Source organism: Notothenia coriiceps, unplaced genomic scaffold (genome assembly GCF_000735185.1).
Source record: "Notothenia coriiceps isolate Sejong01 unplaced genomic scaffold, NC01 NC01_scaffold00010634, whole genome shotgun sequence".
In the NCBI taxonomy this organism is placed as follows: Eukaryota; Metazoa; Chordata; class Actinopteri; order Perciformes; family Nototheniidae; genus Notothenia; species Notothenia coriiceps.
Window position 1 is genome coordinate 3,349 of NW_011343335.1, and position 11,228 is coordinate 14,576.

General features: G+C 40.6%; 1 protein-coding gene across 1 annotated transcript; it reads left to right on the forward strand.

Moving 5' to 3' along the window:
• The first annotated feature begins 992 nt into the window (after positions 1-992).
• Positions 993-8,883, forward strand: kyat1 (kynurenine aminotransferase 1). Its single transcript, XM_010771892.1, has 12 exons — positions 993-1,186; positions 4,274-4,421; positions 4,528-4,677; positions 5,248-5,334; positions 5,951-6,070; positions 6,165-6,285; positions 6,367-6,443; positions 6,672-6,761; positions 7,260-7,446; positions 7,553-7,629; positions 7,958-8,044; positions 8,131-8,883. The coding sequence occupies exons 1-12, from the start codon at positions 993-995 to the stop codon at positions 8,188-8,190; spliced, it is 1,398 nt and encodes a 465-aa protein (XP_010770194.1). The 3' UTR covers positions 8,191-8,883.
• The last annotated feature ends 2,345 nt before the right edge of the window (positions 8,884-11,228 follow it).

Here is an 11,228-nt window from a genome sequence, read left to right on the forward strand (position 1 = left end):
TTAATTATTACCTAATGATCTGTCAGAGAAGTGAGATAAGCTAAATTGTTATTCTAATGCGGAAATCTTCCTGTTTTTATGTTGGTTCAGTATGCTGCAAGAGTTTTGTAGTGAATACATTAAAACAAGTTGATTTGCATTGACAAACGAGTCAAAAAAATAAATAATCATCCATTTTAAACCTGCAGTAAGCGAGTTTGTGGCCACTCAGGGGTAGCGCAGGAGCTTTAAACAAATTATTAAAACATCAGCTTATAATAACGATAAAGGGACCGGGGTTGCAAACAGTATCCAACTCACAAATCCAGCAGACTTCTAGCAGTGTTTGCATTATTTTAAAGGTAGGGTAGGTAAGAATGGAGAAACCAGCTCGAGTAAGCTAGAATTTGAAAGTACACAACCGAAAAAAATCTGCCCCTTCCTTCAGACTTCCTTACAGAGCCCCCTCCTCCAACACATGACCAATGAGGTAGGCCATCCAATTATCTGCCGTGGGCTTCCACAGATGAAATATTTGTATATATTTATTGTCAAAGCATTTCATGTATTCATTGCTATCGGGATGTTAAGAGCATTCCATGGAATATAACTAAAAGTGTTTCTGAAGTGAATCACCTACCCCACCTTTAAGTGTTGCTCTGGCTAACAACTCTAAAGGGAATGATCTGGATCTTATTTGCTAAACGCTCCACCATGTTCCCTGGTTAGTCGCTAACTGTGTCTGTCTTCTGTTTGGTTTTCCATTTATCTGAGTTCCTTTGCTGAAAGATAGCTGCCTGGAAGCAACAATGAGCTTTGAACCAAAACAGTAAGGGCTGCTACAGTAAACCAAAACAAATAAGCTAAAAGATGTCAAGAACTCTGCATAGAGCTTAAGGGGATAACACACTACACTTCTTATCACAGGAGCTTTTTTTATTTGTTTGTTTATTTGGGCAAAATCCTATTTGTCTTCAATGTGAGTCATGGAATGTCAAACAAAAAGAGGTTAAATGACACACACCTCTCAAAGCTCCAGCCTCTCCATTAGGAGCTGTGTGAGGAATCTGTTGACTGTACCGCTCCGCGTTGAGCAGACAAAGGACAGGGTGGAGGTTCACTCCTCGGACTGCGTCTCCAGTTTCACATCCTCTGAGGGCGGCGTGGACGCGCGGGCGCAGGAGGAGACGCTGGATGATTGTGTCTCGTGAGCAGGGAGGGGGAACAGGGCAGGATTTTCACGTGTCACGAACACGCTTTTAGAGAGTAAGCTTGGATCCAATGGTACGCGACGCCAGAATCCCCTTCCTCCCCAACACACTCATCTTCTCCTTCCCCTGTCATCACCTTGATGCCTCAGAGATGGATGAGAGGATTTGTCTGCGCTGCTGAGTGTATTACTAGTATTACAGCATCTGTTTCTGAAGATTTATATCACAAGAACGATAAGTCATTTGACTTTATTGCAATTATTGTAAAATTAAAATCAAACGACAATGTGAAAACAATATGACAATGTCGCTAATAGCAATGAAACAGCTGCTCACGTCAGCTTTACTGAGCTCTACAGAGAGTTATAGCTCTTTGCTGACCTGCTGTAACTTCACTGAAAACCTATTGTTCACTACATTCTCAGCAAGAGAAAATCAAACCACACCATTAACAGCTGGTAATATGAGTGGGATGTTTTTCTAAGAGTTGGTAGAGACCAAAAACAGAGCAATAAAAAAAGAGTGATTGTTGGACTTCGATGGTGGGCAGAAATAAGACTGCAAATGACTGATGATGTTGCTTTTAGCTGCTGGATCTGCCGTGTGAATGACCTTCTAAAAAAGTTCATCGTATTGACTCCATTTGTCAATGTTTGGTCTTTTACTGCAAGTTTAAAGATGTTTTCTAAGAGTACAGGCTGTATTCATATTCATATATGTCATGCAATTCTGTCATGAAACACAAATTCAACACACACACATGATCTCAGTGTCTCAATAGCAGCAGCACAATATGAAAGGCCTGATGTTGAAATCCACACCAAAAGGGAGTGACAGTGAAGCAGATGCATGTAGATAACAGCTATATGTTATCCTTTCAGCTCTGTGTACACTGCCTGTATATCAGAGCGCTTTATAGCTTCCAGACTGGGAGTGTTGGATGAAGGTTTTTTTCTTTTTCACTCCTTGATTGATTACACCTGTGTGGTCTGCTGCTTTGAGTCCTTTGCTGCACATGCCTCCAGCTTATCCTGCTACCCAAACACCAAGCGGTCATATGCACTGCTTAATTATCAAAGCTTAAATCCATCAACCAAAACAACATGTGTTTTTGAAATCTCCTACAATTGTCAGTGGACCAGCTGGGGATTATGAAAAGTGATGACACGGACAACTGCCTCCTCGGTCCCGAGCTCTACCTGACCCCGAACTTCTCTTTAGTGACGACTTCCTTTATTTCACAACGAGCCCTCTTGAGTCTGACTCCACTGTCCTTTTGCTGAGCCTCAAAACATCTGATTCAGCTGTGAGAGAAGCTAATCTGTGCATCTGTGCTGCATGGATGGGAATACTGAGAGGATTATAGGGGGAAATCATTTTCTTCACGGAAACCAGAGGGGGGTTTCGGGAGCCCGCCCTCTGAGCGTTGATGGCAGATAGAGGCTTTTTGTGTCTGCCTCCCATTGTCTTGTTACCTTATACATCTTCCACGCCGACACCTGATACCTGATATCGTGGCCCATTTGTCACCTGTGTTTACGTCTGGGATGTAGAGTGCTGTCGGGATGGGAGGCCGCCCCGCCCACCCTTCAAGCCCTTCAGGGTGCGTGTGCTGATGGGACAGGCGGACACTGAGTGAGCTGGGGGGTCAACTTCAGGGTGGAGGAACGAAGAGAGAGAGAAGTTAGCCCTCTGAGCCGCCCTCAGGAAACACGGGTCTTATCATGTCTCCGAGAGAGGGAAAAGAAGTAGAGCAAGTTAATGAGTTGCTGAAATAGGGAGTCACAATACGAGGGGGGGAGGGGGGGGGATTCTTTTTTAAAGGGGCAGTTTACCAATATTAGAAACAAACTGTTGTTGTAATAAGCCCTGGAGAGATGTGTGATATCGGTTTCCAAATCAAAGCACCAGATTGTATTTGTGGTGGTCAAATCATGAGATATTTCAAGAAGATCAATGACGCTTCCCAGAAACAGTGCTGGTGGATTGCCAGAGAGCCAGAGAGCGTCTGATCATCCGTTACAACATCACACTATTTCCTCTGTTGCTCCGTACAGATAAGAGCCATGACTCCAAAGGGCTTTATTACTTGACCCTAAAAAGTCATGTGACATTTGTTGAAATGAATCAACACAGCTATAATTCATTCTCAATTAAACACATTTTCTGACAGATTACGGTTTGAACACATGGCTCAAGTTGTAAAATGAAACACAACTAAATAAAAACTCAACAAATCTAAAAAAAGTATATGGTTTGATTCGGAACAAATTTGTGCAAACAGCTGTAAATTAAAAGAAGTCTACGCTGGCTTTTGGTATTACGTGGGACACGAACAAGGGATTCTTGTTCCTCAGACTTTGATTACAAATCTACTTGTGATACATCAAAAGCAAATGCAATTTAAGGAAGACCAGGCTGTCTTCAGGAGTTGAGTTTCATTGGGTTAAGAGTAGAAAGATACACAAGAGACATTCAGGGTTGCAGTGTGATGGAGGGAGGCGTGTGGCGCAGTGGGTAGAGCGTTGGTGTTCGAATCAGGGGGTTACAGGTTCAAACCCCACTGCAGTCAGCATGTCGTTGTGTCCCTGGGCAAGACACTTCAACCCAAATTGCTCCTGTGGGGATTGCCCACAGTATTGAGTGTGTAAGTCGCTTTGGATAAAGGCGTCTAACAATAGGCCTAACATGTAATGTAACACACAAGGGGACGGGTAGTAACCGGAAAAGCATGACAAGGGACCTTTAATATTGAAATGAAATAAATATCCTTTGTTTACATTTTGTTTATTTATATTGTATATTTCATAGAGAGACTTCATCGGTATAATTCTGTACATACAATTTTCTGTTTATGTTTATTTTCTATTTTATTCTATTTTGTATTTATGTGTAATGCTTTGTTAACGTGCTTCTATGACCAACACAATCTTGGATCAATAATCTAAAATGGCTGCAGGTAGCTCAAAAGGCAGAGAACATGATATAACTAAGACATGATTGGTGGTTATATACCTGAGGTATTTGATTGAATCGATCATTTCATTCACTACACCACTGTGTGTTATCCTTCACACCAACAGGGTTGAATTCACTCAGCTGGCAGCAGATTACAAAGCAGTGAACCTCGGTCAGGGCTTTCCTGACTTCTCCCCTCCCAAATTCGTCCAGGAGGCTTTTTGTGATGCTGTGAACGGAGGACCGCAGATGCACCAGTACACCCGAGCGTTTGTACGATCAAACACACACCAAGAACACTTTACCTTTCTGTCAAAACCAGAAAATGGTTCTTGAGTTTACTTCACTGATATTAAAGTCATGTTTTTGTTCTCCTCAGGGACATCCTCGTCTTGTGAAAAGTCTGGCTACATTCTTCAGTAGGGTTACGGGACATGAGATCAATCCTCTGGAAGACGTGCTGGTCACAGTGGGAGCTTATCAGGCTCTCTTCTGTGCGTTCCAAGCTCTCATCGATGAAGGGGATGAGGTAGGAAAACTACAACACTGGAACAAAGTTTGCACATGTGCTTTACTTATTAAAGAGTCTTTGCTGTATCTCTCCTTTTTAATTGGCAGAAAAGGGACACATAATTATACATATTTGGCAACAAACATTACGGGCTGCACAAAACATTGAATGAACACCCCATAATGTACCTTTTAGTAGATATGTTATCTGATATTTAGTAATGTAGTATACAACTCTGAAGTTTCTCTTGTTTTACTATTTATAGGTACCGGTATGTGTTTGAGTAAAATTAACAATTTTTTATTATATTCTATAAACTACCGACAACATTTCACTGTGTTGGAATTCAACAGACACTGGAATGGAATGGCTGCCATACATGTACAGATTGCACAATATCAAAATGATGGGGATGAATTTCAACCCAAGTCGTAATGTTGTCCCAGGCAGCAGCCGTAATTAGCACAGGTTAAAAGATACTTAGAGTTAAAGAAAAACTAATGCCATTAGCCACATGTGTTTTCTTTCTCACAGTAGATTATGTGTGTTTCACTGTTGATAAAAAACTGACAAAGATTTGTGTTTCAGGTTATTATTGTTGAGCCGTTCTTCGACTGCTACCAGCCGATGGTGAAGATGGTCGGGGGAAAGCAAGTGTATGTTCCTCTGAGGCCGGTGGGTGCTTTATTCCTTTTGTCAAAATAGTCACAGGCAACCTCCAGGTTTGGAGTCCTTTTATGTGCACCATCTCTTAAGTTTTTGCTTAAGACTTTACTTTAGAGACTTGCCTTTATTTCTTAAAAATGTGACGTTAAACACTGGGTTACATGGGGACGCCCCAATGGTGTTCATTCTGGCATGTGAACATTACACGGAGACATTAAGGTGGTGCATTAAAAACACATGAAATCTGTGGAAATAATGATTAAGCTATATTACACTAGCTTAATCATCGACCTTGTTTAAATGTTGTTCATGATCCTGCTTTGAGTGAAAGGATTACATTGATTATTTGACACTGTAAGGAAACACCCTGGGAGAAGTTGAAATCACGCACTAAAGAATGTAAAATCCTCTTGGTCAATGGCTTTTTTAAAAACTTTTAATAATTGTTGCAAAGAGATGCATTAGCGCAGGACATAAGTATGGAACTATTAGATATCAACTAAAAGCGTACTTAAAACCAACAATTGTACATACCATCCTGTCTCTGAGCCTTACCCACATTGGGTTTGTGCCTTTGTGTATTTGCAAAAAAAAATGTAATACATTTTATTTTGTTAATTTTCAGAAAGCGGAAGGAAGCCTGTCCAGTGCGGACTGGACTCTCTCTGCTGAAGAGCTGGCCAGTAAATTCACTCCACGCACAAAAGCCATTGTCATCAACACTCCCAACAACCCACTGGGCAAGGCATGACATTTACATGTGTACTGTCTGAATCAAAGAATTAAAGCCAGCTGAACAAAAATAAAATGTGATCTTTTGCATAATAAACACATTACAGGTTTACAAGACTGAAGAGCTCCAAATGATCGCTGATCTTTGCATCAAACATGACGTTCTGTGCATCAGTGACGAGGTGTACGAGTGGCTGACTTATGATGGAAACAAGCACGTAAAGATAGGTGAGATACAGTCAGAAGCTAACAAAATGCACACAAAGCATAACGCTGCATTATTATTTGTATTAACTATGTTATTGACAGCTAGCCTTCCCGGCATGTGGGAACGAACCATCACCATCGGCAGTGGAGGAAAAACCTTCAGTGCTACTGGCTGGAAGGTAATCCCTTTAAAATATTGAATTATTTAATAATCTATAAAGGAAGCTATGTTTTTTTTTGTTTGTCAGCCGCATTAAGAAAAAAACGCTGTTCCGATTTTTATGAAATAAAGTGTAAGGGCCCAGGAATACCTCATTGACATTTCTCAGTGGATTCACAAATGGAAACGAAAACACACGTTCTTCTTTTAGTCACACAGTGTTATCATAACTTATTTTTCCTCTCAGGTTGGCTGGGTCATCAGCTCGGGGCATATCATCAAACACATGAAAACCATCTTCCAGAACTGTGTGTACCACTGTCCTACAGCCGCTCAGGTACATAATTACATAATGCCTGGAGCATTTTAGAAACGTTTGTAAAAATACAACTTGGATTCAGAAGAGGCCCCACATACGGTTAGAAATGTGGGTTCTGTACTTACGGATTGTTCAGCATTGGTGGGCAATCAAGGAGATAGTTCAGGATAGGGATGGACGAGTATCTTATTATTGATTGAGATAAAAACACTCACAATAAGGTGATTGTGGTCAATTTACATTATCGGGATAGTCGCTGGATGAGGGCTTTGAAAAATCTGTGTAGTTTGGGAAAAATAGATACGATTAAAAAAACAAAAAGGAATTTCAAGAAGAAATACAATTTAAATCAATGAATGAATGTATCCTATTTATTGTGATTTATGATTATCTTATTAAAGTTTGTTGGATTGATTGATTTAAAGAGATGTTTACTAAAAAAGATGTGTCCTATATGCACCATGGAAACTCATCTTTTATCCCGTTCTGCTCTTTTCTTCTCCTCTTCTTCTCCAGGAGGCAGTAGCTCGTGGATTTGAGAGGGAGTACGAACTGTTTGGCTCTCCGGAGAGCTACTTCCAGCAGCTGCCTGCCATGCTGCAACACCGCAGGGGGAAGCTGGCCTCCTGCCTGCAGAGCGTGGGTCTGCAGCCCATCATGCCGGAGGGGGGGTACTTCATGATCGCAGACATCTCCTCCGTCAGTGAGTGGAGGACAGACATCCAGCACTGCTTCAACTGAAGTAACATGTAACGTCTCTTTTTTCATTAGGGCTGCCTGACTTAAGTTGACCTCTTTCTTTTTCACAGAGGTGGACTTTAATGATGACAGCACTAAGGATGAATCCTATGACTACAGATTTGTAAAGTGGCTAACTAAAGAGAAGGTAAATTATAAGCATTTTATTAATATTTTTTTATTTATCTCGGATTAATGCATTCCCTCTTAAAGCTGTTACAGTGTTATTGTCTGTTTTAAAAGCATATTTGTCTGACATTACTCTAGATCTCTGATGATGTACATCGAATAGTTTGCTAATTTATGTTGTGGATTTTATTTCAACTCATTTTTGGAAGCTATAACACAAGTTTGGGATTTTGTTTTGAAAGAATAAGGATTGGATTAGTGTTTTTGTATAGTATTTGTATGATGCATTTAGGATATTGTGCTGAATATGTGGTGCTTTGACTGTATGATTTTAATTTGTCCTGCAGGGTTTAGCAACAATCCCTGTCTCCGCTTTCTACAGCCCAGAGCACGGAAAAGAGTTTGACAAATACGTCAGATTCTGTTTCGTCAAGGTAAATGTAACCTAAATACCTGAAATGAATGTAATTCTTCTCCTGTCTCGCTCTTTGACTAACACGTCCTCATTTCTGTCTAACAGGAGGAAGCCACCCTGGATGCAGCAGAGCAAATCTTGAGAAAGTGGAGTCAGGAAAAGTAAAACGCCTAAAATAAGAAGCATTACCCGTCCATTACAGATTTCCCTGCTTAAAACCGGGTTGGGTTTCTTCACATCAAAATGAGCCATTTTCAGTGTTTGTTTGTGTTTATGTCAAGATATGTACTTTAAACTATGTCCAGTTGTATTGTGTCCTTATACTGCAAGACACCCAGGTTTTAGAAGGGGAAACAATTATTCTTGCTGGGTTCATTTAATCAGAAATCATTTTATTAAATGTTGCTCAAAGTTTGACTCAAGTTTTTCAGAGTTCATCAGAAGTCATCCACAGATGAGTAAAGCACAATTGAAGATAATCATGTCATGAAGAGTGTGTGGACAAAATGTGTGGTGAAGATAAGTGACACAGGTTGACTTTTGACTCCTGAGCTGCTCTTTAGTTTATAGATAACTATCACATGTAATCAGCCTGTCCGTGAACTGCTCCCTATGGTGGCAACCTTTCTGTATTTTATTAAAGATGAAAGAAAACAGTCTTTGCTCACAATGTGGAAGAAAACGTAAACATTGTTGTTCGACTTTTCCACTAGTCGATCTGTTGAATATATTTGTATTTTCAGCAAAAAACTGTACAAAAGATATTTCAATATTTAATTGTATAGAGTTGCAATGTATCCAAGTATCCAAAAGGTTTAATAAAGGTTTGAATGAATCCACATCTTCTCCCTTGCAGTCACTGCCATAGTGACGCGTCCTAAAACCCGGAAGTAAGTTAGCATTCGACCACTTCCGGTTCCTTCGACAAAAACCAATGCAATTTCTCCATAGGATTTGGGGAAATAGCTCGAAATAAGGTCTGTGGTTGACACAAATTGAAGAGACAGATCAAGTTTTGTTCAGCCGGATAATATCCACATGTCTACCCTAGTTTTATAATTTTCTAATCCTAAATCTTATCGATAGATTTATGATTATGAAATTGCATTGGTTTTTGTCGAAGGAACCGGAAGGAGTTTACTTCCGGGTTTTAGGACGCGTCACTGTGACTCGATACATGTTTCAACGGAAGAACATGTTAATTACATGTAGTTAATTTTTTGTACACAAGTCTTGACTTTTTTTATTGAAAAATAGTTCCTAATCTCAATGAGACTACCTTGCCATGCCAACGGCATTTGATGACATCCCATAATACGTTTAGATGCGTTGATGGCTGCATCGTTACTAAGCCTGTGAAGTTTTGGGCCGTTTGGAGCATTTTCACTGAAGTTATGAGAAAACCGTGTTTCAGGGTGAGCATTCACGGCATTTGAAGAAATCTCAAAACTGTCCCATAGATGTCTTCACGGAGGGACTGTTTTTGAGAACTTTTTGAAAATGTTCATAGGAGTTATAGCGACATCGTCTTTTATGGCGAGGGATACGAGAAAGAGCTATCAATCTGTCAATCCTTTCCGTGTCCGGGCCAGGTGAGGTTTCCCGTGTTGAGTCAAATTAAGCCGCCATAGAAACGGCATATGAGGACACCCCATAATTGACGTAGAGCTGTTGAGGGCTGGACCGTTAACCGTTATCTGAAGTCTGGTGCTGTTTTGACCCTTTTCATAGGCGTTACGACGGACACGCATCCCTCGCCATAAAACACGATGTTGTCCATGGATGTTCCATGGAAACGGCATATGGTGACAAGTCAGCTTTGACGTAGAGCTGTCATGGGCATGGGCATGGAGAGAGGTGATATACAAGTGAAGATTGTGGGACGACCGGACCGTGTCCATTGGAGCTACAGCGACATCCTGTTTTATGGCGAGGGATGCGTTTCCATGGCAACAGCCTACGGTGAGATCTCAGATTTGCCGTAAAGCTGTTGAGGCATGGACCGGTGATATACAAGCAAAGTTTGGGTGGCAATCGGACCGTGTCCATTGGAGTTACAGCGACATCGTGTTTTATGGCGAGGGATGCGTTTCCATGGAAACGGCAGATTATGACACCCCATAATTGATGTAGAGCTGTTGAGGGCAGGACCATTAACCATTGTCTGAAGTCTGCTGCTCTGAGCATGTCAGTTGGAGTTATGACATCATCGTGTTCCATGACACAGGTGTTTATATTTTAGCTAAAGACCAGAGATCAAAGGTTTCCATGGTGATGTGCAGTAATCAGCGAGAGGAGAGCTAAACCTCTTACATGTGAACGTGTTGTTGAAGAACCGTAACAGATATCGGTGAAATTTCAAAGCGTGAAGCATGTTAAGGAACTTGAGCATCTGAAGTGTGCTTTTTGTACACTTTCGGGTCAATAATGTGGCCTTTTTGGTAGATTAACTAAGGGTGTGCGGCTGCTGTGGTGGGGAAAGATGAGGCTGAATTTACAATGGGGTTTAATGGAGAAATGTTGAGCGTTTTTGTCACTTCATGCCCTCAAGAGGCATTTTGTTTAATTATTTTGCTTACTTTTTTTTAATCTTTCAAGCTACGAGATGTTTTCCTACGTTTCTCATGAAAAAATATGTCTCAGGAATGTAGGGTTTGGAAATTATGGCAGGTTTAAAAGAAAATATGAAGGCAACATTAAATCTGTCCTCCACTGTGACATCACGCACTTTAAAATCTGAAGAAGGCCTCTTTACCAAGGTCGGAACAATGTTTAATATCTCTAAAAGTATGAATCAGATGTAGAAGTTGTGTTACACGAATAATGTCAGAAAGATGTGTAACATTTTAAAGTTGGAATGAGGTTTCTGAGTGAAACGGTATGAAGGAGCAGTTAGCAGTTGAAGTTGCATGAAGATTGTTCAAGTCTGAAGATTTTCTCCATGTATCTCTGGAATTATGAAAGTTATGAATAAGAAAAGTAATAGCAATCGATTCCCGACCGAGCTGGACGTTTTGATGTGTGAATGGATTTTCTGCGATGTGGAATGTGGGAGAAGAAGAGGTACAAAATAACCCGGCGGAATAATAAAGAATTTCGTGCGTCGAAGAACAGATAGTTGGAATGCTGTATCAGCATTCCCACTAAATAAGGCAAAAACTAGTCTCAGCTCTTAAAATTCCACATCAGGCTTTTATTTTGAA